Source organism: Mercenaria mercenaria, chromosome 12 (genome assembly GCF_021730395.1).
Source record: "Mercenaria mercenaria strain notata chromosome 12, MADL_Memer_1, whole genome shotgun sequence".
Taxonomy (NCBI): domain Eukaryota; kingdom Metazoa; phylum Mollusca; class Bivalvia; order Venerida; family Veneridae; genus Mercenaria; species Mercenaria mercenaria.
In genome coordinates, this window is record NC_069372.1 from 45,573,117 (window position 1) to 45,600,842 (window position 27,726).

Consider the following 27,726-nt stretch of genomic DNA (forward strand, 5'->3'; position numbering starts at 1 on the left):
CGTCTGCACAACTCAGTCCATAAACCACTGATCAACGTCTGCACCATTCTGTCCATAAACTACTGACCAACGTCTGCACAATTCTGTCCATAAACCACTAATCAACTTCTGCATCATTCTGTCCATAAACTACTGATCAACGTCTGCACCATTCTGTCCATAAACGACTGATCAACGTCTGCACCATTCTGTCCATAAACCACTGATCAACGTCTACATCATTCTGTCCATAAACTACTGATCAACGTCTACATCATTCTGTCCATAATCTACTGATCAACGTCTGTACCATTCTGTTCATAAACTACTGATCAACGTCTGCACCATTCTGTCCATAAAATACTGATCACCGTTTTCACCATTCTGTCTATAAACTACTGATCAACGTCTACACCATTCTGTCCATAAACCACTGATCAACGTCTCCATAATTCTGTCCATAAAATACTGATCAACGTCTGCACCATTCTGTCCATTAACTACTGATCAACGTCTACACCATTCTGTCCATAAACCACTGATCAACGTCTGCACCATTCTGTCCATAAACTACTGATCAACGTCTGCACAATTCAGTCCATAAACCACTGATCAACGTCTGCACCATTTTGTCCATAAACTACTGATCAACGTCTTCACAATTCTGTCCATAAACCACTGATCAACGTCTGCATCATTCTGTCCATAAACTACTGATCAACGTCTGCATCATTCTGTCCATAAACTACTGATCAACGTCTGCACAATTCTGTCCATAAACCACTGATCAACGTCTGCATCATTCTGTCCATAAACTACTGATCAACGTCTGCACCATTCTGTCCATAAACGACTGATCAACGTCTGCACCAACGTCTGCACCATTCTGTCCATAAACGACTAATCAACGTCTACACCATTCTGTCCATAAAATACTGATCAACGTCTCCATAATTCTGTCCATAAAATACTGATCAACGTCTGCACCATTCTGTCCATAAACTACTGATCAACGTCTACACCATTCTGTCCATAAACCACTGATCAACGTCTGCACCATTCTGTCCATAAACTACTGATCAACGTCTGCACAATTCAGTCCATAAACCACTGATCAACGTCTGCACCATTCTGTCCATAAACTACTGATCAACGTCTGCACAATTCTGTCCATAAACCACTAATCAACTTCTGCATCATTCTGTCCATAAACTACTGATCAACGTATGCACCATTCGGTCCATAAACGACTGATCAACGTGTGCACGATTCTGTCCATAAACCACTGATCAACGTCTACATCATTCTGTCCATAAACTACTGATCAACGTCTACATCATTCTGTCCATAATCTACTGATCAACGTCTGTACCATTCTGTTCATAAACTACTGATCAACGTCTGCACCATTCTGTCCATAAAATACTGATCACCGTTTTCACCATTCTGTCTATAAACTATTGATCAACGTCTACACCATTCCGTCCATAAACCACTGATCAACGTCTCCATAATTCTGTCCATAAAATACTGATCAACGTCTGCACCATTCTGTCCATAAACTACTGATCAACGTCTGCACCATTCTTTCCATAAACGGCTGATCAACGTCTGCACCAACGTCTGCACCATTCTGTCCATAAACGTGTGATTAACGTCTACACCATTCTGTCCATAAAATACTGATCAACGTCTCCATAATTCTGTCCATAAAATACTGATCAACGTCTGCACCATTCTGTCCATAAACTACTGATCAACGTCTACACCATTCTGTCCATAAACCACTGATCAACGTCTGCACCATTCTGTCCATAAACTACTGATCAACGTCTGCACAATTCAGTCCATAAACCACTGATCAACGTCTGCACCATTCTGTCCATAAACTACTGATCAACGTCTGAACAATTCTGTCCATAAACCACTAATCAACGTCTGCATCATTCTGTCCATAAACTACTGATCAAGGTATGCACCATTTTGTCCATAAACGACTGATCAACGTGTGCACGATTCTGTCCATAAACCACTGATCAACGTCTACACCATTCTGCCCATAAACTACTGATCAACGTCTGCATCATTCTGCCCATAAATCACTGATCAACGTATACATCATTCTGTCCATAAACCACTGAACAACGTCTGAACCATTCTGTCAATAAACCACTGAAAAAAGTCTAAAACATTCTGTCCATAAACTACTGATCAACGTCTGTACCATTCTGTCCATAAACTACTGATCAACATCTGCACCATTCTGTCCATTAACTACTGATCAACGTCTACACCATTCTGTCCATAAACCACTGATCAACGTCTACAACATTCTGTCCATAAACTACTTATCAACGTCTGCATCATTCTGCCCATAAACCACTGATCAACGTATACATCATTCTGTCCATAAACCACTGATCAACGTCTGAACCATTCTGTCAATAAACCACTGATAAACGTCCAAAACATTCTGTCCATAAACTACTGATCAACGTCTGTATCATTCTGTCCATAAAGTACTGATCAACGTCTGCGCCATTCTGTCCATAAACTACTGCTCAACGTCTACACCATTCTGTCCATGAACCACTGATCAACGTCTACAACATTCTGTCCATAAACTACTTATCAATGTCTGCATTATTCTGCCCATAAACCACTGATCAACGTATACATCATTCTGTCCATAAACCACTGATCAACGTCTGAACCATTCTGTCAATAAACCACTGATCAACGTCTACATCATTCTGTCCATAAACTACTGATCAACGTCTGCAACATTCTGTCCATAAACTACTGATCAACGTCTGCACCATTCTGTCCATAAACTACTGATCAACGTCTGCACCATTCTGTCCATACACTTCTGATCAACGTCTACATCATTCTGTCCATAAAATACTGATCAACGTCTGCACCATTCTGTCTATAAACCACTGATCAACGTCTACAACATTCTGTCCATAAACTACTGATCAACGTCTGCACCATTCTGTCCATAAACTGCAGATCAACGTCTGTACAATTCTGTCCATAAACTACTGATCAACGTCTGCACGATTCTGTCCATAAACCACTGATCAACGTCTGTACAATTCTGTCCATAAACTCCTGATCAACGTCTGAACCATTCTGTCCATAAACCACTGATCAACGTGTACATCTTTCTGTCCATAAACTACTGATCAACGTCTGCACAATTCTGTCCATAAACCACTGATCAACGTATGCATCATTCTGTCCATAAACTACTGATCAACGTCTGCACCATTCAGTCCATAAACGACTGATCAACGTGTGCACAATTTTGTCCATAAACCACTGATCAACGTCTACAACATTCTGTCCATAAACCACTGATCAACGTCTACACCATTCTGTCCATAAACTACTGATCAACGTCTGCACAATTCTGTCCATAAACCACTGATCAACGTCTACAACATTCTGTCCATAAACTACTGATCAACGTCTACACCATTCTGTCCATAAACGACTGATCAACGTCTGCACAATTCTGTCCATAAACCACTGATCAAAGTCTACAACATTCTGTCCATAAACCACTGATCAACGTCTACACCATTCTGCCCATAAACTACTGATCAACGTCTGCATCATTCTGCCCATAAACCACTGATCAACGTATACATCATTCTGTCCACAAACCACTGATCAACGTCTGAACTATTCTGTCAATAAACCACTGATGAACGTCTACACCATTCTGTCCATAAACCACTGATCAACGTCTACACCATTCTGTCCATAAACCACTGATCAACGTCTACACCATTCTGTCCATAAACTACTGATCAACGTCTACACCATTCTGTCCATAAACCACTGATCAACGTCTCAACCATTCTGTGAATAAACCACTGATGAACGTCTACACCATTCTGTCAATAAACCATTGATCAACGTCTGCACAATTCTGTCAATAAACCACTGATCAACGTCTACACCATTCTGTCCACAAACCACTAATCAACGTCTGAACCATTCTGTCAATAAACCACTGATGAACGTCTACACCATTCTGTCCATAAACCACTGATCAACGTCTGCACAATTCTGTCAATAAACCACTGATCAACGTCTACACCATTCTGTCCATAAACTACTGATCAACGTCTGTACCATTCTGTCCATAAACCACTGATCAACGTCTGAATCATTCTGTCAATAAACCACTGATCAACGTCTACATCATTCTGTCCATAAACTACTGATCAACGTCTACACCATTCTGTCCATAAACCACTGATCAACGTCTGAACCATTCTGTCAAAAAAACACTGATCAACGTCTACACCATTCTGTCCATAAACTACTGATCAACGTCTGAACCATTCTGTCAATAAACTACTGATCAACGTCTGTACCATTCTGTCCATAAACCACTGATCAACGTCTACACCATTCTGTCCATAAACTACCGATCAACGTCTACACCATTCTGTCCATAAACTACTGATCAACGTCTGTACCATTCTGTCCATAAACCACTGATCAACGTCTGAACCATTCTGTCAATAAACCACTGATCAACGTCTGAACCATTCTGTCAATAAACCACTGATCAACGTCTACATCATTCTGTCCATAAACTACAGATCAACGTCTACACCATTCTGTCCATAAACTACTGATCAACGTCTGTACCATTCTGTTCATAAACTACTGATCAAAATATGCACCATTCACTTATTTTACTGTAAAACTATAACGATAAAAAATTGAAATGTTCTCCACTGCAAAATATTATCGACATATTTTAGAACACAATGACACGGCTATGACATGTACCACGGAATTTTTCATGAAATTACCGAATTAAACAAATAACAGCGTCTTTTTTTTTAAAAAAAATAAGGAAATATTATGTATTAAACATTTCCATCCATTTCCTGTTACAAACAATGAATTTTTTTTTCTTTTTTTTTTTTTGCCAAAGCTTGCTCACTGTAATCTGGACGTATGACAGTTGCATTATCGGTTATCAATATGAGTGCGACAGAGGTATTCGTAAGGTATTAGCTTTGAACTCTCTAATAATTTGTAGTACATTTTTGATCGATTATGTATTATATGTAGATGTCCATCTGTTACCACCCGTTCTTGATTACTAGTACCTGCCTTAATAATTGCATGTTGTCTCCTCCATTGTATTTACTCTAAGGGCAAACTGAATTAATAATTAGGTTTTCCGTGCGCGGTTTCCATCGGGTTACTCCTTACAGCGGGAATTTCGTACAGATGCTTTTCGACTTTATCACATCATCGTCATTTGGGCAAATAGATAGATATGCAATTGATTTTCAGTTCTAGACAGGTGTTAATTTTACAAAATGTACCAATTTATTTCAGCACTTAAAAGCATTCTCTTTTTTTCCCTAGCATGATTCGGATTTAAATCAAAGATGTCCTCATTATCTATGTTTAAATGCAATTTTTCTAATCGATCATTTTCAGGGGAACATTAAACATACATAAGTATGGCATTACGTATATTGCAGTATATATAAGGCTTACCGTTAAAAACTGTGCTCTTGAAAGTTCATATTCAAGAACTTTTAAACGCTTAAAATCTGTTAATTTGATAACGGCAAACTGGAAAGTTAAAAACTGAAACTGAAAGAGAACAAAGAAATTGATTTGTAAATGGAAGAATGTAAAATGTATTTTTGAAGCGGACGAGGTGTCAGGAACTTAAAACATACGTAATGATAGTCATGCCCCAGAAAAACAACACTTCTGAACCATTTTCAGTCCCGAAATTGGACTGAAACTAATAATTTTTCATCTTGCCTGGCCTACGACAATTTCCACGTCAATACACGTGTACTTTTTGCCACATGAATTATTCCATAGTTTACATAATGTGAAGATTTTTCATATTTTTTTCTTGTTATATTTATCGTAGAACTTGTGCGCTACTGGAAAAATCAAAATGAACTTTTCAAAAGTTTTAGTTGTTTTTATAAATAGTTACTGGATACAGCTAGGCCTTTGTAAATTTTATTCCTCCTCGTTCGAAATATCGAAACTTTTAGAAACGGAAAATAAAATACTCCAGAAGTTGAATGTATATTTCGAAAGGCAAGAGAAAAAAGGAGTAACTTTTGATAACAATGTAAAAAAGTAAGTACATAAATTGTTTTAAATGTTTGGGTAGTTTTCATGATTTGCTTATGTGTGCAAGATTAGATTATAAGCTGAATGATACAGGAGCTCTAGGATAAATTACACTTCTGTCACTTTGAAAGACGAAATTTTAAATAGACAATTTGCCGTATGACGAAACATAATGTGAATATGACGACTTCTAAGATAGTGGACCCTAATGACAATTAGCATTTTTATGTTTCATTGCGTATGCAAATTTGGCTTTCTCCATATATGATTTGAATAAACTTAATGCCAGTGTTGAAATACCGTACAAAGATTACTTAATCGCACGAAAGAGTGCCATTAAAGGTGAGCTACCTTAATAACACAATGATGCATCCTTTATTTGTCGGAAAAACGCTTAAATTAAATCTGTTGTAAACTTTGAATGGCTACCTGAACTTATAACTGATATGGATTTCATCTAGGTGTCTTAGTTTGCAGTGTTGGATAACTTATTTTATAAGACAGGATTGTTATTGGAAATTCTCGTCAAAACTTTACAGTAAAACCTGTATTAAGCAGCCAGCCAAAGAAACGGCACAATCTGGCTGCTTAAGGCAGGTGGCTGCTTAAGAGAGGTTGAAATTAGAAAAAAAGTCAATTTAAAGAGTTAGTTGACTGACTGATAAAGAAACGTGGTTGCTTAATCGAGGTGATCGCTAAGAAAAGTTGTAATATACAACGTTAGTTCTAAATAAGCTTTTTAACTGACTAAGAATAACAAGTACAAGCTTTTGTATACGAATAAAAGAGCTGTAAAATCAGTTCTAGTACATAATTTATATACATCACTGCAGATTAAATTAAACAATTTACTTTATTAAATACACATTAACTTAAATAATCATATTAAACAAAAAAATGCTGATATGCTGAGTTTTAAAAACTGCAGTAAGATGATTCAATACTGAAAACTGAACAACCAAAGGACAGTATTTGTGCGTAATATGACATGGTTATCGAAATCATTTCACAAAGATCTTAAGTGAACTGATACTGTTCAAGATATGACTGACAATAGACTACATGTATTTGAAATATGATACAGAAAACAACAGCTGTAAAATGGCAAGTTTCCATAAATATTTCTCCAGAATATCGCAACATACATCAAGCTTTATATTATCTCTGGTCAAAATGACAGATAAATAGTATATATATCATTGAAATATAAAGTTCCAGATCTAAACTAGTTCACTAGCTTCACTAAACTTAGAATTTCTAATCTTCCCAACCAGTCTACTCGTCCAGTTAACAAGAGACAGCCTTTCTAAGGCATGAATAGAAACACAAAGTTTACAGAGAATTGTAATAACAAATAAGCAAAATAAAACACTAGGTAAGTAGCAAACGTTCAAAGGCACACATTTAAATATACGTGACAAGAGATGCTACTTCATGACAAGGTAGGAGTAGTACATGCAAGCATGAAAGTAACAAAATGCATGAACATATACAAGGATTAAGCCTTCGTTGCTCAAAGTCGAAACATACACACAAAACACATTAATAGAAGTTTTAAATATCAGCCACTTTATGCATGCAGTCGGAGTTCCTGTAACTTTTAATTTTCTTTATTGTGACAGGTTATATAATTGTATATATTTCATGTTTTGAAGTACTTCCATGTCTTTCATGTGTTGGCTTTAACCAGTTCACTTTTAACCCCTTCCTCCACTTACAAATAAGTATGAAGATGAAGAAAAATCTTTGAGCATAGATGTACAACCAAACTTAATGTTTAGAAAAATAAGATATTTTTTTTTTCATTTATAGATTTGTAAATTATGCAGAGATAGAAAACAACCATACAAGGGAGATTATCAGTACAACAGAAAATCCTCTTGCCGTGTTTTATCTGCTCTCCCGAGCAGTGAATAAGTGGAGCGAGTTGACCAAGAACCTATCTTGTAACGAGGAACACGAAGAATGCCCAATATTAACCGGAGCTGACAGTAACTGTTAACGCTATGCTTCTGAGCAGTTAGATATGAGCCGCGCCATGAGAAAATCAACATAGTGGCTTTGCGACCAGCATGGATCCAGACCAGCCTGCGCATCCGCGCAGTCTGGTCAGGATCCATGCTGTTCGCTAACAGCTTCTCTAATGGCAATAGACTTTGAAAGCGAACAGCATGGATCCTGACCAGACTGCGCGGATGCGCAGGCTGGTCTGGATCCATGCTGGTCGCAAACCCACTATGTTGGTTTTCTCATGGCGCGTCTCATATACACTTTCTTGATATGTATAGGGGCGTTGTAGTGATTTTATAAAATCTGAATATTGCAGAAGTGTTTGTAATAACAATAAAATAAAAAAAGTTTGAAAATGTCAAAATTTTATAAGTATCTCTTTTTTTCAATAAATTTACTAGTACATCAGAAATATGTATCGGAAACATTTACATTTCTAACTACAATTTAGATTGTTCTTAATTCTTATCTGTTCTAACATTTTAGAATTTGATGAATGGACTTCGCGTGTATATATTAACGTTCTAAAAGATGAAAAAGCAATTTAGAAAAAAATGATGTGACGGATTTGTGACATTGTTGCATCCAGTTAAAGTGAAACTGGAATATACATCAACGAAAATATTTGGTTTTACGTATATTTGTTTTATGTTGAAGTTTAGGGAACTGTTTTTTTTTCAAAAGCCTTGTTAAATGAAGTTGTTGTTTATTTTTGTGTCCATACATAACGTATTTATGTCTGTATAGGTTAATTTTTACAATTCTGAGTAGAGGAGTGGCGATTATTTATGCAAATGTCCATGTACGAAATATGTAACAACTAAACAATAAAAATGAGCTAAGTTGTTCGTTATATGATGTTTTTGAAACGATGCGTGATATATTTTTTCAGTAATAAATGTGAATAAAAGACGAGAGGCGTCCGAATGGCCCACCGAAGCTGAAGTCAAAGAAGCCGCTAAAGCCATTGTAAATGTTTGGACAGTATATGACCTTGACCTTGAAAATATCATAAACGGAATCCTTGAAGAAGTCACTGAGCGCCCTCTGTTGGCTGACGAGATATTTGCAATTGCAAATGCAGCAAGGGATTCTGGGATGACTTATGAAGCGATCACGTGGTACGAGTATCTGCTGCATAGACTCGAAAGTACTGGTTCCTATACATTCAAAACATCGTCACTATACAGACGACTTGCACTAACATACAAAGAGGTATTTTATAGTTTTAAATTCTCTTATCCCTTATTTGATTTGATTTGTATATGGAGATATTAAAACATTTTTATGAATAATGGTACAGTGCTGTATATTCAACCACATATTACCTACGTTTCACTGACAGATATTATAGTACCCCTCTACCCTCTAATATGCATTCATTACTGTGTTTCTTTTAGAATGGAATGCTTTCCAGAGCCATCGAGTTGCTTCAGAATTACTTGAAAATTGGTAAGTTTCTTATTATTAGTAACACATTTGTGGTCAAATGTTCGCATCATATGCAAATCATGAATAATTATTTTGTAATTATTTATAAGTATTCTTAAACAGAAATATATTTCATACATTTACTTGTCTGTTACTATTTATATTCAAATATATGCGTGTGCAAGAAACTGAGAACTGTAAACATTAAATTTCCAAAGTGTTAACAACGAAAACAAGTTACAATTTTTTTCATTCTCTTAACAACAGATTCCGGTGACACCAGCGTGGCACGTGACCTGGACTTTTTGAAACAAGGCAGCTCGAAAGACAATGTCAAAGAACTCGTGCGTTTTGCTGCCAATGATACGTCCAGACTGACAAGAAGTAGACAGAAGTTTGAGGAGCTTTGCAGATCTTCAATGAAGGTACTTTATTATTTCTGTAGCGAAAATTACATATTGTGTCAGCTCTTGAAAGGTGTTTAACGAGTTCAGTTACTTTGCATCATTATTGTGTATTTATGCCCGCACACAGTTATGTTGGGGCATATAGCGTCGCTGCTGTACGTCCATACGTTCGTCTGTCCGAACGTCCCGAAATCTTGTGTGTCCAACTCCTTCATAGATGAACAACCTTGATGAGCAGATGACCATAAAGGAAGGATTTTTTTCTGTGACTATATTTACCGCAGGTATAGCCCTTTGACAGTTTTGCTATATAGGATATAGAATAAATCTTGTGTGTCCAACTCCTCAAATACTCTTGAAAGGATATGCTTGAAAGTTTCATAGATGAATGACCTTCATGAGAAGATGACCATAAATAATGGACCTTTTTTTCTGTGGCTATGTTTTCTAGAATATGACCCAGTCTTAATAAAAACTTTGTTATTTAGAGGATGGCACAGTATGTGGGGACATCCATGCCCTGTTCTAGCTGAATATGATAATTATGGTGGCTGCCACACCTGGTGACATTTTGGTTGCCTTTTCAAGTATTTACTCTATAATCAAATCAGCCTAGAATAGGCAATATTATTTAATAAAGCTGTGTCTTTCATGCTTTTCAGGGTACTAATAATTCAAGACATTTACACTGTTCACTATTTCCTTTGTACAACTGGTACGGCCAGGTCAAGGTAGAGACGATTTCCAAGCGTCCAGAGATCCAGATTTTGTATGACGTGTTGAGTTTAAATGAAACGGACAAAATAATTTCTTATGGAGAAAAGGCGGTAAATATTTTCTTATTTTAATATCTTCCAAGTCACAAAATAAAGATAGATGATATATCTTATTTATTGTTAATACTTATTTAAAATTTAATATTAACATTTCAATAGTGTATTCGGAACCAAGGAACTATTATTTTATATCAACATTTTGAATAATTGCTAATTTTTTTTTTAATGAAACGTGCTTTTTGCTATATTACATAAAGTCATGACTTTACAAAAGCATTTTCTCATATTTAATTATAAAATTACCATATACATTTTTTTATTTATTGGTATTTCTTTTTTGACATTCACAAAATACAGAGAGAAATGATCCCACCTCGTATGAGATATTTCTTGGACTTTTAAGATTTGCAGACGATTGCTTTGAAGCCCTTTTTGAATATTTTCGTCGTTTTGCATCTGTAATGCTATTTGCAAAGACGTTTCCAATATGTTCAATATTACTACAATACCCGTTTTTCATTTAAGACCTTACCTACTGTAATATATTGCAAAAAATATTGCTTATTTCATAGCAGTAGAATGATTCCTTCAGGTTCGTCATAAGGATGCGGCAAGAAAATATTTAGCATTTTATAAATGTTGCTTTACCAAGTTCTTGAAAAAAGTAACAGTTTAAATCCATGATAATTTTCCTTTCAGTTTACGCAGTTCTACCAAATGTTTCCGTTTAAAACAAAGCCCACGGCACTAGATCATAGACTTAAGAGGTAAGCAATTCTTCATTCCTACTTTCCTTAAATGTATTTCTTGAAGAACTCCCTTACCTCGAAGAATTCGATCATCTCGAAGTATTTGTCAAGTCCATTTGAAGTCAAAATTGTTGTTGCGTTTGAAAAAAAAGCCGGACATATATAATTATGATAACTTGTTCTTTTTTAAAAGTTTCTTTTAACAACCTAATGAGTTCTAAGATGATGTAAGATATCTGTTTTCAAGAAGAAATGGAGGACAAGCTCTGCCACATAATGCAATATGGGAGTCCTACACGATCACGACATAATTGTTCAATTCCTCTTGTTGCTTTGTTGATTTCTTCCAGTGGTCCTATGTGTGAATGGAATCCGCATTATCCCCTGATGATAAATTTAACACGGAGGCTAGAACAAATGACGAGGTATCATATGTTCCCTGCAAGCGACGTTACCAGTAGCGAATGTTACACGGTGAGTACCCTGTAAGCGACGTTACCAGTAGCAAATGTTACACGGTGAGTACCCTGTAAGCGACGTTACCAGTAGCAAATGTTACACGGTGAGCTTCTGTCTAGTTTAGTTTAAAGATATGTTATGCCCAAGTTTCATGTCTCATTTGAAAATAGGAACAATTACTGCAGAGAATCTATGTAAGCATAAGATAATCATGTTTGTGTGCAAAAGTACCCCACAGTAATGAAGTACAAAAATAAACACATACTTAAAAATGCTAATAAATATCTAGCCAACTGAAATGTTTTTGATCAGTAGTCCTTAGGTTAGTATTCATAGTGTAGCGCATACAAAATTTAACAAGATATTCGTACCATAGCACATACAAATGTATACAATAACCTGGTATTAATGAATTTCACTACTGTCCTTGTCGTAGTGGCCGAGGTTGCTGCTTTTTGTGACTTTGCCCCATTTCCGATGCTAGAGCCATTTCAGGGTATGGGGAAACTAACAGTTGCAAGCCAAATTAAAGTCCATACAAATTCCTCCATTTGCTTACGCGAAGTTCGAACTTTACGATACTGTTGTACTTCAGACCACTGTAACATGTATTGCTCAAATTACATACACAGTACTACAAAGTAAAACCAACTTGAGAAATATACACCTTTGCATTAAAGTACTGCAAGCTTACAAAATCATTTTATTTTTGTTATCAATTTTTCTCTCGGTCAATGGAATGTCAGAAATTTCAAAATTTGTTTTTTCTTTACAAATATAATAATGAAAAATAAATATTGTATTATCTGGATAAAAATACAACTGAAATATAAATGATAAAGAAATGTGTTTTCTTTCTAAATATGTTATTTGTAACAGAAAAAGTACAGTATTATTTACAAAAATGTAAAATATATGTATGTCTATAGTAAATACTCTTGTATCGTTTTCTGACCATTAGTTTAGTATTTAACCGGCTGGCAGGAGGTCGGTGGTATATTCCAGCTAATTATTATACGCAAATATCAGAGTAACTGCCTTTAGGTCAAACCGTATTTCTCCTTTGGCAACGTTACTGGTATAAAGTATATTTGCTTCTCGTTCTCCCCTGAAAAAAAAGGAATGTTTTACCACTTCACCTTTTTGCCATGCCAGACATGATCAGTAGCAGATGAATTATATAATATACACTGGTGTAAATAAATTAAAAAAAAAAAACAACATGAGAAGTGGTTCGATGACAAAAAGGTTAAATTCAATTAGATTTCCTTTATTACATTAAATTTAAGCTCTTGAGATACAAACAACACGTACAATCTGGTTTGTTTTTGCGTTTAATATAAGAAGTGTGGTGATGAAATTAAGTGTACATGATTGTTGTACAACTGAGTGTTTGTGTATGTTTTACAGCATACTTATTCAGATATTTAACTTTTCTAGTCTGTTTGTGTTTCTGTCAGCTTTGTAAGTGTCTTTTTGTGGCCGTAAGCAAAAGTACAATATGAGGTCAAAGTTTCGTATGAACTATATGTATTGGTGGCTGGTCTAGCATCTGTCATCCGTTGTGCGGCGTCAACAGTTCTATTAAAAATACGGTTGTTTAAGCGTCTGATTCGCACCAAGCTTGGTTTGTATCCTCCTTTCATGGACCACTCTCAAATTTGACTAGATGGTTTTGCATGATACCTTTTAGTAATCGCAAAAATTAAAAACCGAAAATCCTTTTAACGACTTATACCGAGAGCCCCTTGATGGAGTTTCGCTAAACTTTGTCTGTAACATTCTTGTATCAACGCCTCTCAATCTTCTTAATATTGCAACAGCAGTTTTTATGTGTCGTGTGGCGGCTGTAAAATATCCGCCCGTACTAGGACTCAGTGTTATTATACGAGCCGCGCCATGAGAAAACCAACATAGTGGCTTTGCGACCAGCATGCATGGATCCAGACCAGCCTGCGCATCCGCGCAGTCAGGTCAGGATCCATGCTGTTCGCTAACGGTTTCTCTAATTGCAATAGGCTTTGAAAGCGAACAGCATGGGTCCTGACCAGACTGCGCGGATGCGCAGGCTGGTCTGGATCCATGCTGGTCGCAAAGCCAGTATGTTGGTTTTCTCATGGCACGGCTCATATTTTCTCGTTCTTTGATATCATTGAGTACATTCATTTTTGCTATAATAGAATTTCGCATAAGCCGGTGCTAAGGGACGTGAGGGGTGTTTCACATTTCATTACCTCTCTAGAACAGACTTAATCAAGCCGAGTCTGCTATTATGTTGCTTTGGTGTGTTCTATGCTTCCAAAGGATCTTGTCACAGATTTATTTGCATGAACTCTTTACTGAGACACCAGGGCTAAAAAAGGAATTATTTTAAACGACTTCTTCTTGTGAGCCACTTTATAGAACTTTGCAAATATCGGTTGCGGCATGCTTGTAAGGATTTCTCTAAAGTTTGTTCAAATGGTTTAAGTGTCACCACAATCGCTACAAATTGAAAATACTATTCAGTTCAGAAATAGCGGATTTGCGGATTGTACCAAATTCAATTTTTAATGCAGAAAATATCAGAGCATGAATGATAAAAACCCTGATTCTACTTTTGCGACCAGTGCAGACCTTGATCAATCTGCACACCCTGATCATGGTCTGCGCTGTTCACAGTATCTATTTGGTAAGCACCCCTTTTATCAGTAAATGGTACTGTCCAACTGAAAGATGGACAAGTTCATTATAGAAATTTACAGGGAAAGGGTTAAATAAGTACATATAAGAAGAGATTTGACGGGAAGCAGATTGTTTATAATTAAAGCGCATACTGCTGACTGTATGAAAATTCATAGCCCATCTGTAATGATAAATATTTGTGTGTTTTATTTTCATGTAAACAGTAGCTCTTTGATATTGTTTTGATAGATGCATAATTATTGCACTCAATGTTTTCATAAAACTGCTGGAAAGAATCTTTGTAAAATTCTTTGCCAGTCGGTTTCGTCTAATGTCTGTCACCTGTGTAAACAAATAACATTTAGGAGTCTTCTACCTGTTGTAAGTAATATGTATTAAGGGAGTGCAAATTGCTTTAAAAAGTACATGTTTATTCATTGTACTTCTCGTTTCACCAGTTGTTCATTAATACTTTGGTGCATAAAGAAAAGCCAGACCAACGTAATAGGTATGGTTATTACTGCATTTCAGCTGTTTTTTAGATGGAAAATAAACTGTATGCATTGTAAAGTTGAGTAAAGTTGCCGAGAACGTAATGTTTTAAGGCATTAAGAAACACAGTGCCAAGGAGGAACACTTGCGTTCTCTACTTGCATGTGGGGATGTGCACATATTGCATATACACGCAAAATACGCAAGCAAAGTAACAGAAATAGACAGCAAGGACAAAAGAAAAAGAAAGAAACAAAGATAGGAACATAGATTGTCATCGCCTTAGAACGGAAGTCAGTGAAAAATATACCACACGCCTGCTTGTATACTTTTAGGAGGCAGTAAACAGTTTTCAGATCTTCTCGGCCTAGAGTCATCTATCCAACTTTCAAAACCTTACACAAAAGTCTGTAACCACACACCTGAAATAACGATATTGCAACATTAACATGACTATATGTCTATCGTTACAAACCATCTGCAATACATCCCTAATATCTAGTTTTCTGTTTACAAGACCTGAATTTTGTGCTCTCCCGGTCGCGGAAACTGATGACGAAAAAAGCTAAATTTGCCAATTTTCAAATCGCTGTAGAAAATTCCCTGCAAATGATAGCCCAAACTGCTTCACGGTGTCATACTCTGGTAACACTGTAAAATCTGAAAATAAGCTCAAATATATGTGCCATCCTTACCGTTATTTCACTATTCCAGTTTTCCTGAGCCCCCTGCTAAAATGACAACTCCACTTTAAGCTAGCTCAGCGGAGGCATGTATTCACATCTACAAGTCATTACGTCATAATACCAAGATCAAGGCTACTCAACTATTTTTTTTTTAAATAAGTGAAACTCAATTCTAGCCACTGGAACTTCAGTTCTAGCAATTATGATTATTTAGAAGTTCAAATATGCACTTCATTTCGTAAATTACCTCTTATTTGTAAATTTGACCCTGGCCAATTCGACACTAACAGCTGAAAACTCTTTACTGCCTCCTTAAATGCATTTTAAACAATATTTTTACAATTATTTCAGATGACGAACGAGGGACCTGGTCTTATCCATAATCCAGTCTTAGATTCATGGGTTAGTAAATGTAATGTCTTTTTTCTTCTTTTAACCGTCACTATGAAGAATAATTTTGAATGTCTTGACGAGGTTACCTTTTAACGTATACTTCGGGTAACGTATACTTCGGATAAATATAACTTCTTTGACGTACATAAAGATAGTACCTGTCGTCTGGTTTTCATTATCGATTGAAGTCTAACTTTTTCAGCCTAAAGGACATCACCCATACCCATTTGCCGGCAACAGATTGGCCACTATTATGCTACAGGTAACGTGTGTTTTGAATATCAAATATGTTCGTACTGTCAGTCAGTAATAGGATCTCGACAAGAAATGTTTTAATAAACTGGGTCGGTGTCACTTATAACCCAACAAAACATACATAGTTTCAAAACTTGACAGGTTATAAAGTCGCCATATGGTATAAACGGTGTCGATGTCATTCCATTTAAACAACATGTTTTATTATCAGTTTTTACATCTCGATTCACTGTTGAATGAATTTTGCCAGACAATAGAACGGAACAGAACAGAACAGTTGCAGTTATTGCAATTTAATTCTTGGAGGGTGCAGTAATTAGATTAATTGTAAGAGGATGATGTAATTTTAATTCTTAGAGAGTGCAATGAGGGTGCAGTATTAAAGTTTTAATTGTTAGAGGGTGTATTACAGTTTTAATTCTTAGAGGGTGCAGTATTAAAGTTTTAATTGTTAGAGGGTGTATTACAGTTTTAATTCTTAGAGGGTGCAGTATTAAAGTTTTAATTGTTAGAGGGTGTATTACAGTTTTAATTCTTTGAGGGTGCAGTATTAAAGTTTTAATTGTTAGAGGATGCAGTAATTACTTCAAATGACTATGTTATTGCATTGGATAGAATATATCTCATTTTGTATACATATGCGATACTCGAAACCCGGCCGGCGACTAAATATATAATATATACATAATGAATCTCTTAAGGACGTATGCTAGAATTTGGGGCGAAATTTTCCCAGTAACAGAATTTTTTCAAACTTTGGATATTGAAGGTCAATCATCTAAGAACCAAAAATATGCAATAAAAATCATAGGTCACCGGTGTTGGAAAAGAGTTAACTGCCTTTGAAAACGGTTTTTTGTTTCTTAAATTATTATCCTTAAATATCCAAAGTTTGAAGAAATTCTGTCATTGGGAAAAAATTCGCCCATCTCATATACAGGGGTTTCTAGCATACGCCTTCGATATTCCTCGTTGAATGTATTAAGAAAACAATAAACTACTGCAGTAACCATTTGATGTACTCATTTACAGCGCAAAATGTAATGAAGAAGAATTTAAAGCCTGCAACTAATAAACTACCTCAAAGCAACAAAACTGAATCATCTCGTAAAATATGCGATATTGTATCCCCGCATTCTTTGAGTTCATAAATTACCTTGTGTAAAAACGGTTTCTAATATACCATTTCATAGCTCACATCTATGGGTCAGAGGGAAAGTGGTCTAAGTGTATATAGATTTAAAAGCACTTGCAACAGCCGTGCTGCCGTCCCTCGAAATATATTTTATATTAGCCAGGTGAGCACATCTGGTATTAACTTGTAATAATCCGGGTCTTAGAATGTTCTCTTTTTAAATTTGATTTATACTTTTACTGTATATCTGTGAGGTATTAAAGTACTAAATAATAAATCTTTCTTTTGACAAAAAACCCTCACGTTATTTTCAAAATGGTAATAATAGCGTATAAAGTACGGACATACAAAGTTAATTATTTCAGAAGCAAGTGCATTAATAAAGTAGTTAAAAATAATTACTAAAATGTAACTGGCTAGCGGACTATTAATTACTAGTACTTGAAGGTTGGGGAAAACTACATGTTTTGAAGCTTGAAATATACCTGACGTTGGTATAGAGAAATTAGCCACTGAAGTTGATGTTCTAAGTTATTGCACAGAATATCACTAAGAAGAAGGAATAGACCTTCGTTTTTTATTAACATAAGACAACACAACTGAATGAATATGCTCCCGTTATATCAGTTATTAGGCAGTTATTAGGGCTATATATACATGCATACTCTTTGAATGGCAAAACACGTGATACACTTGTTTTCGTAATACATAAGTGTGATAGCTCACATGCTATCACATGCTACACAAAACGAAGGAGACTTACTGAATGTGAAATCACCTTCCAATTAACTGACATTCATTATATTCATTCAAGCAAATTGATTGAATACCATTAGTGCCTACATATATATGTATGATTTTTCCAAAAGTCACGGAGATTTTGAAATCCGTGCAAATACTGGTAGTTAGAAATGTTTTAATCACGTAATAAAAAGAAAAAAAAACGTAACTTCTAAAGGAAGGTAAAAGAAACTGTTCGCTTAACTTACATAAATATCGTGATAGATAAAAGTACATTATTAATTTCAAGTTGTTACAGGGGATGTATTAAGTTTACCAAATTGTTATTCTACTATTTTGGAGGATAACATATCATTTCACTTGAGTGGTATAGTTAATAGCTTAAGGAACATTATTTGATGAATTAATTGTAGTGTTACACTTCGAATTGTTACAGAGAGCGCATTTATTATATCCTGTTATTACTAAGAAGGATGTATTCTGATTTATACACCTGAAGTACTGCAAACGTGGCAAAATACAAATTACTTGAAGTGGGAAAATCTACGTAAATTGTGAACCTCTTAATTTTCCAGTTTGGAACATATTGAAAAAATAATCCGCAACTGTAAATGATCATTTTATGTATGAATCTAAAGCGCATATGGTTTTTAAAAGTAATTAAAAAGCCTACAGTTGAAAGCGAAAATCACATAAATCGAATGATCTCATAAAATATGTACGTATAGGGGTGTATGCGCTGTAAATGTTTTTCGCCATAAACAATATTTGCCTTTACCAATGAGTAATAAACTGATAAAAACCACTACACATGATTTTACCTGTTATTTAATTATAGTACCAACTAATTTCCTACATTGAATATCCCATTTGAATCATTAGCAGACGTTTAGAGACATAAAACATCTTAATTTCTGCGCACGAAATTAAATGGATATGCTTTTCGTCGTAAAAATTAGCAACACATAATTATATTTTGTTAAATTTGTGTCTAGGCCAAGTGTTCACAAAACATTTTTCGGTCTCGGTTGAGTTTGAATTTTAAAATTTTAATATCAATTTTACTAGAACTTCAAGGTTAAATTCCAACTGAGACTGACCGTCAATACTGAATAGGCATTTGAAAATAGATGTTAACTTTAAATTTAGTTTTAAACATGCTATTTAGATATAAATGAGAAATAAAATTTCATTATCAAACTCAGCTGAGACTGAAAATGTTTTATGAACCAGGCCAGGTCGTTAGGTTGTCCCAAATTCACGGACAGGGTCGTTCGCATATGGTCATGGTCGTCTACTCCAGGATATGACCCAAATTGCGAAGGGACCGTTCATCTAAATTTCATTAATCATTAAACAAACTACAAATTCATTTTAGCTATTTGCATATAATGCATAATAAGCTATTTTGAAACAAAGCATAATATTCACTGTAACTCGATGGAGTTTCTGAAGATTCATGCCTTCATTGTCGTTAATTTCTCAACATTTCGTTAATGACCACTCCTCTCATATCAACTTAGAAAATGCAAGTATATAAGGTCACCGCACACATATATTTTTATCAATATAATCATTGTTTCTTTTACTTTTTCTAAAGCAATAAATGTAAAACTGATTTTAGAAAAATCACATTGGTTGAGAGATAAATTTGATTGCGTTATTTAACATGGATAAAATTTAGTGCAGTGTTATATTGACACCAATTCAATTAAATCAAGTTATTATTGTGAAGGATGGTATCTGGCTTTTACACCTGAAGTACTTCAAACCTGGAAAACTACAAATCACTTGAAGAGGGAACAAAATAATCTTACACTACAAATTATTGTCTTAAGTACACAATTATAGCACAAATTGCAATGAAGAAGAAATTGATAGATAAGCGGATGGTAGCAAAAATGATTTTTTTTGTAGGGAGTATACACGTATATAATTATTTGAATTTGCACAAAATTAACATGGTTCTGTTATCTTTTGGGTTGTGATGAATCCTTGTATAGCTCTACCTGTGTGTGAGGGTAATGAATGTGAAAAGTTTTAAACAGTTACGTTTAAAAGCAATTGCCAACATATTATTGCACCATCTACTGATTCAAACGACTTGTATGTTCTCTTTGCAATATATTTACTGTTAATAGAATACGAATTGTGATAATCAATTCATTTAATTTTTGAAAAGTTTAATGCCCACTTAAATGTAGCATTGAATATTGCTGAAAAATGGTGTGTATTCGTACACTATTTTCAGCCAGCGTGCACGTTTTCCGTAAAATTTATAGAAGTTAGTAACACTTGGTTTTCAGTTTATACGTAAAAAATCTAATACTATTTGTTTATATTTTAGCTGTCGGATGTGAAGTATGGGGGATCAGTTGTATTTCCAAACCTCAATTTAACAGTTCCTGTGCATAAGGTAACTAACATTTTCCGTGTATAAAACATAAGTTCATTGATGTCCCTTTAAAAAAATGAACATTAAGTATAATTATAATAAAACTATATAGGTGCTTGTCAATAATTTTCTAGATATGCATTTATTGCAAATGTCTTTGCCAAAGTTGAACACAACTGTTCTATAACAAAATAAGGAAGTTAGTATTAAGAGACGAAGACTACAAAGTGTAAATAAAATAAATTTGTGATTTTTGAAATTTAAAAAAACAAAATTAACATTCAGCAAAAATGATCACAAACAAATTTTATTGTTTTGTCATCGAAGAACAGAGATATCTTTAACAAATGTCTTATTTCAAGCAATCAACATTCATCTTATGAGAATTGAATAAATTTGAAAATACTTGAACGTTTTCGTAACGTTATCACTGTTTTCTTAACCACACAGTTCTGACAAGTGTTGTATATATGATTCTTTTAATAGATATGTTGTAATTTACTTGTGAGTCCTGTAGGGTGGAGGTTTGGCAAACATTTCTGAAATTAATTAACGTATCTGCATAATAATTATGCAAAAAGAGCATGGTCTTCCTTTCTGGGAATGATAAACCAACGTGTAACAGAAATTGTTATGAACAAAAACTATGTATTAGACACTTTTTATACGCTATCTTGCCTATGTCATTTACGAAGAGAGGTTCATAGAGGTTGTGTACAAATATTCTGATGTATGTCTGTAAATATCTGTAAATTTTTACATTTTTTTTGCAATTTGAGATTAACAGAAATGGTCCATTTTGAATATTATGCTAGATGAATAACTTATTTGGGAAGTGTTTACTTGTTTAAGATCCTAGTTTCAGTCGTTTTATCTTATTGCAATGCACATGTTTAATAGATATGAACATATAAAGACATCATGAGAATGACAAAGACTTTCGCAATATGTGCAAGTGTACATAAAAATTGCAGTGCACACGTATTTTCAATTAAAAAGTATTTTATAATGTATTGGCGAAGTAAAGTTTACTTATAAATACCCATACAAGTTTAAGGTAATGAAACGAAAAAGAAGCGAACCCATCCCGGCGGAAGAACTAATGGATTGTTGAGGAAAGCACTTGTTATAATGGGAATGAAAAGTTGTTGTAAATTATATGAAAATCAAAATAAAATAAAAATAAAACCCTTTGAATAACTCGTATCTTTTAGGGCTCTGCTGTTGTATGGAGAAACTTGAAGGAAGACGGTACACCTAGCGCACGTGCATTACATTCTAGTTGCCCTGTAATGATTGGATCACGATGGGGTAAGTGGTGTCCTATGTGTATAGCATTTATATTTAAAACGAGTTGAATTACCGTAATGGACCCGTAATGGCAATTTCAGTTTCTTGTCACAATTTTTGCTTGCAATTTCGGCCGTTTCCGGTTGTCATAAGAAACCATGTGCTCACACGAAGTACATTAACGGCCGAAGGTTGCCGAAACAACATACGAAATTGGCGTTTTCATCGAGCATTTTCAATTGATTTTTTTTTTCATTTTCATTTCTGAAACTGTAATTCGTTTAGTTTGGAATAAGTTACATAATTCCCTGGTGTGTTTGTGGTTATTTTGTATGTACAACGGGCAAAGTTTGATAATATAATGATTTTAACCTAATTGGTCAACAGTTTTCTTGACTTAACTTCGGTACATTTGACATGACAACCGTTTTTTTTAGAATAAGGCTTGCTTTTGTCTGTTTCTAACAAAACTGTTACGGAAAAAAATTAATTTGTTGTTTTCTTGTTGCAATATAAGGACTTTTTTTCTATTTCAGCATTGTACAAACACATCCTACACAACAATCAAGTTTTCAGACGTCCATGCGAAGCAAAATAAATGTAGAGTTTTTCCCCAAGACAATTTGCTCTTAATTTCCTAATCGAATTCACGAAGTGCCCAGATCTTAATTAATCTTTTAACTAAATATAGTGATTCATTATGTTATTTATATGTATGTATGTATGTATGTATGTATGTATGCATTTATGTATGCGTTTTTTAACATTACATTTTTTCTTTATCTTTTTAAGGCAATATTGTGAAACAATGCGTATTTCTTTGAGAAACGACTTAACTAAAGATGGTAAAATTAATCATCGAAGAATAGCCACCAGTGACTTGTTTTATTTTTACAACCACCAATAACTTTTTCTTATCCTTTTCCTTCAGTCCAACATGACAATTTACTCGTGTGTCTGAATTAAGCATTGATTCATACAGCTATACATGTTTTAATAAAGCTAATGTCTTTTACTGTTGTACCACTTTAATTGTGAACGACCTTTTACACAGTCTTCCTGCAATTCATTATCAGCTTCGAAGGACTGGAACTTCCATCGGGAAGTTGCAAAGCTGTTTAGGTTGCTAACTTCGAATCACCCGCAGCTCATATCTGTCTGTTTGAGTTTCCCGAAGAGTGAACATGCCATCCCCTTTGTAAATTTATCCTAGCAGCCTGCAATGTCTGCAGAAATGCTTAAGAGTCACTTTGGTCTTCTTCTACTTTTAAAGATATAACCATCAACTGATCAATAATCTGGTGTACTGCCATTGAATAATTTTATAATAGAAGTTGCACTATTTCACTGAAAAAAAAAAAGAAAACGGGAAAAAGATACTTAATAGACATAGACGTGCAATAAAAGCTGTTTTCCGACAAAATGGACAGTCGCGTAAATATGTGATAACTCTTAATATGAAAAATCTCGCCTTTGAAATTTATCATTTATGACATTTTTTTCGGCAATATCCTGACCTGACATAGGTAAGTCAAGTAAGAAAACCTTAGAAAGAAATGATAATTATGTAAAAGATAAAAATAACGAATTTATGGCGATTAAAAGTTGTTCTATGCCTTCTTGATACTTTAAGCACCTAACAAAAACACTTACATGGCCTTGAAGCCTCGGAAATTGTTTTTCAAGGGATTTCTTCATTGTAAACTGTTGATTGAAAAGTGAACTACCAATGGAATTTACAGGTTATTGTGGAATGCTAACAGAACCTTTCACCAAAGATTTTTATTTCAATTTATTCTAGTATAAAACAATTCCCATATGCACGTGATAAAATTTATATTACTAGACATACAAAGATTTCTGGCGCGATTCTGCTTATAAAAATAAAATGAGCTACTGCTCTTAATTACAAAGTTATCCCAGGTAATTTTTAAAGTGAATATAGTTCTGTAATAAGTGCAAAAATAATGAACATGTTTGAAATATAATGATGTACCAAACTTTGAGCTCACAAAAATAGTTCACCAACATTTATTTAATAGAACAATGCCTTTTTGCTAAGACGATGATATGTAGAAACAATTATTTATTAAGGAAAATCATTAACTATTATTTAATGAGAATTATTTTTGTTTTTAACAGTGTATTGCCTGTAAATTATCTAGCGTAGCAAATTGATTGTACCAAAATGCTTATCACATTATTAGGCAGTCCTCCCCGATATAAACTAGTTTACAAAGATACTAACCTCCTCTGAAAGATACATATATCTGCAACATGTCTCGTGCATTTAAGCGCGTGATAGGTATTCGTTTCACGTAAATTACTATTTCCTCTCTGAAACTGCTTCAAATAGGTTGTCTACCGGTATCAGATATAAATTACTTTTTGGACCAAGCTAAAACCGTTCGTCTGTTATTACATTATTTATTGTTTGGACGCCATCGTCTTATTAACTTGTGCTTAATCTTTGTCTTATAAGTAATTTTAAATCCGGGTCAAAGATTTCCGTACTTGTACTCGGTGTTGTCATAGTTTCCGGTTCGTTAGGGCCATGGAGTCAATTCAGTGTTTATAGATAATGGTGTTCCACTTAAGCCAGTATTAGCGGGCATGAGGGATGTTAATTTAGTAAAATTGAATGTTTCCATCATCCAAAAGCACCAGAATATATAACAGGACTGAGTCCAAGTACGCAGAAAATTTCACAGCCGCCGCACGACACTGAAAAATCTGCTATTGTTGAAGTTAATGAAATCTGCGAAAAGATCATGTTGATGCATAGAACGCAACCAGGCAACATAAAAGCAGATTCGGTTTGATTAAGGCTGTTCATGAGAGGTAATAAATTGTGCAACACCCCTCACGCCATCCTAGCACTAGCTTTAGCGGAATTCTGTAGTTAAATTCAGTAGCCAATCTGAAAGTTCTCCATGATCCCAAAGGACCAGAAAATTGAATGAAATCAGTCCAAGTAGGTAGAGACATTTTATAGCATCCACACGGCACTTAGACTGCTGTTGCGATAGTTAATAAAATCTGTGAAAAAATCCTTGCATTGTCAATAAGTCAAGTAGCGAATAACTATACAGTGACAGTAATTGGGGGCACCCTTGTCCTATAAACACATTTATTTCTTTCATGCATTTCCCCTCATTCTGTAAATACTACCATAATATTTTTCCGGTATAATATAAGAATAAAAATGTTAACGATTTATACATTTTCCTATTTATATGTTTTGTTATATCTGTTTCCCTTATAAAACAATATATTTTTTTATATCTGTAAAAAAGCAAGTTTAAAACGTCTGACGTCAATGATAAATTAAAGAAACTTTTAAAACTAATTTATTAACTTAAAAAAACTTCATGCAAAAGCGTGCGTACAAACTGCAATTAAGTGTTCCAAGTATAAATATGTTATTTGGGGAATGCATATGTAAATACTTTGAGATATACCTAAGATATATGATCTGAGAATTATCACTCAACTGTTCTTAACTCTTCTCTCTCAGATTTAAATAATATGAATAAAAAGACAAACAAACAGAAATGCTTTTGTAGGACGGTTTAGCTGAACTTTTCTAAGAATTTTGGTAACAGTTAAAGTACGTGAGAGTTAATAACACATTATGACTGAGTATCGTAGACACTATAGGCATGGAGATTTGCCAAGACCGATTAACAATTAGCATCCTCACCTGGTGACTAATACCCAATGTCAAGAAAAGCAAGTAAAATAATTAATGAAGCCGTTCTTGTTTTTTTTTTGTAAATACATTGTATTTTAAAAGTGCATACACAAAATACCGGTATACAAAAATTGTTCAGTATTGTCAAGGGCTTTTTATTGAACGGATAAACACGCCTTTGGCTTTGCTAGGAAATAGAAGAATAATAGTTGACGTCACTCCTCAGTCAAGCCGGCAATCAAGTCATTTACGGTGAAAGTTTAAAGTGACTGACTGAAATAATTTTGTAACTATTGAAACTTCAAAATGTTAAGAGATCCAGGTCTTTACCTGCAAAAAGGCGTCATAGTCACACCCAGGGTCCTGCCTTTCAATTTTGGATAATGAGACCAGTCCCTCTGGCTCTGAGCGGGAATGTTCAAGTCATTTTCATATGAAAGGGGAATTCTTGTTTTGAAAATTTATGTCTGACACAACATACTGGTTACTATAATTGATGCTTACACACTTTTTTTCCAGCAAAAGATTTACATAATTATGTTTTTGACTGCACACAACAAAAAGATTGTTGGAGTGAGGGGTATTTTTTCAACATACTCTTTGGAGGGAGAATCGGTCCGCAAAAAGGGTTACTAGAACTCTAGTAAATACCTTAATAAAACATCTCAAAAGTGAAGAGTGCAGTAAGATGCTGTGTCATTTTTACCGTGCAAATCCCTATTTGCAAAACAAATCGTTGTCTCATTCGTGGTGCCGGTGTGTGTGTATGTGTAGGAGGGGGTGAAAGGGTGAGGGGTTCATTTAGATGCCTCGATGGACTCACTGTGACAATGTTCTCCCTCATCTAAACTCTATGTTCCACGAGAAAAAAATAATTGCCTGATTTCTGAAACAAAATATTTGTTAATGTAAAGCAGTATATCACAAAACAACAGAAATTCTTAGTAAACGAACATCTTGACAAACATTTTATCTGTCTAATACATGTTTTACTGTTCTTGTTCTGTCCCACAGAACTGGGTACTTAAAATAGTCTAAAGGAGTCTCCCCCCCCCCCACCCACACACTCATTAAAAAGAATGCCATTTGTAAAGAAATAAATGTAAACAATCAACAATCGTCAAAAACGATGTTTTACCTGGTTTTGTTATGTACACTGGTACATTGTTGCAAATGCATCAAAACGAAGACATGTAACAGCTTTTTAAAAATGGTGAGTTTTTAAAGGCGCTGAACTTCCAGAAGTGGAGCCCTTTTCTGCAATCCCTTTTAGGAATTCAATACATATATAAGTAAAATGACAATGGTTTGGTAAAATAATATACATGTTTTAGATGCTGTTTAATTTTCATGTAAAACAATGCTTTCTTTCTATGATTTGGTGATGTTCAAACTTCTTTCTCCGAAACATGGACCTACCTCCTAACAGTATAACATTTTTTATATTATTTTGTATCTATATATGAATCAAACTCCCTGAATTCAAAATATAAAAGTTATGTTTTTCTATAACTATACTTGCTATATTTACATCATTTCATTTACCAATTTGCATTACATGCCACTATGTTTGTAAGTATTTTTTATTCAAGATTATGTTTATCAGTTAAAAGATCACACATTAGAAATGACATACTTATTTACTTTAAATATAAAAGGGGGAGGGGTGTCAATATGCGTTTCCGTAGCATTGTAAATCTTTAAATTTTATTTACAATTTACTTTAATTTAATTGTTAGATTACGGCTCAGTAAATCTTTAATTTTTAAATTCATGCAAACTTTCTGATGTACTGGCCTTTATGTCAAGTGCTTGAACCAATGCATGTCTGGAAAACTTCTTGTCATGCACCGGTTTGGCTTTTCTTTGATAGGAATAAAACATCAATAAATCACCAATGTTTTGAAAAATGAGCTAACAAAGTTAAGAGTCAAATAAAATATAAACTTCAACATAAAATACCTGTTGGTTTATTAAAGGTCCATTACTAAAACCCGAACTAGTATTATATGAAAACCAGAGT

General features: G+C 34.5%; 1 protein-coding gene across 3 annotated transcripts in view; it reads left to right on the forward strand.

Moving 5' to 3' along the window:
* The first annotated feature begins 5,814 nt into the window (after positions 1 to 5,814).
* Positions 5,815 to 27,726, forward strand: part of LOC123535210 (prolyl 4-hydroxylase subunit alpha-2-like) — a 43,713-nt gene continuing 21,801 nt past the window's right edge. Inside the window, exons 1-13 of one of the 3 annotated variants that reach the window (XM_053519943.1) lie at positions 5,815 to 6,132; positions 7,939 to 8,117; positions 9,029 to 9,351; positions 9,537 to 9,588; positions 9,835 to 9,992; positions 10,637 to 10,801; positions 11,450 to 11,517; positions 11,850 to 11,973; positions 16,152 to 16,202; positions 16,396 to 16,455; positions 20,672 to 20,740; positions 21,934 to 22,030; positions 22,546 to 22,886. In XM_053519943.1, the coding sequence (XP_053375918.1) occupies positions 5,942 to 6,132; positions 7,939 to 8,117; positions 9,029 to 9,351; positions 9,537 to 9,588; positions 9,835 to 9,992; positions 10,637 to 10,801; positions 11,450 to 11,517; positions 11,850 to 11,973; positions 16,152 to 16,202; positions 16,396 to 16,455; positions 20,672 to 20,740; positions 21,934 to 22,030; positions 22,546 to 22,607 (1,599 nt within the window). In that variant the 5' untranslated portion in view covers positions 5,815 to 5,941 and the 3' untranslated portion in view covers positions 22,608 to 22,886. Of the gene's footprint in view, positions 6,133 to 7,938; positions 8,118 to 9,028; positions 9,352 to 9,536; positions 9,589 to 9,834; positions 9,993 to 10,636; positions 10,802 to 11,449; positions 11,518 to 11,849; positions 11,974 to 16,151; positions 16,203 to 16,395; positions 16,456 to 20,671; positions 20,741 to 21,933; positions 22,031 to 22,545; positions 22,887 to 27,726 lie in introns of those variants that run through there. The other 2 variants (XM_053519945.1, XM_053519946.1) reach the window with 2 other exon arrangements.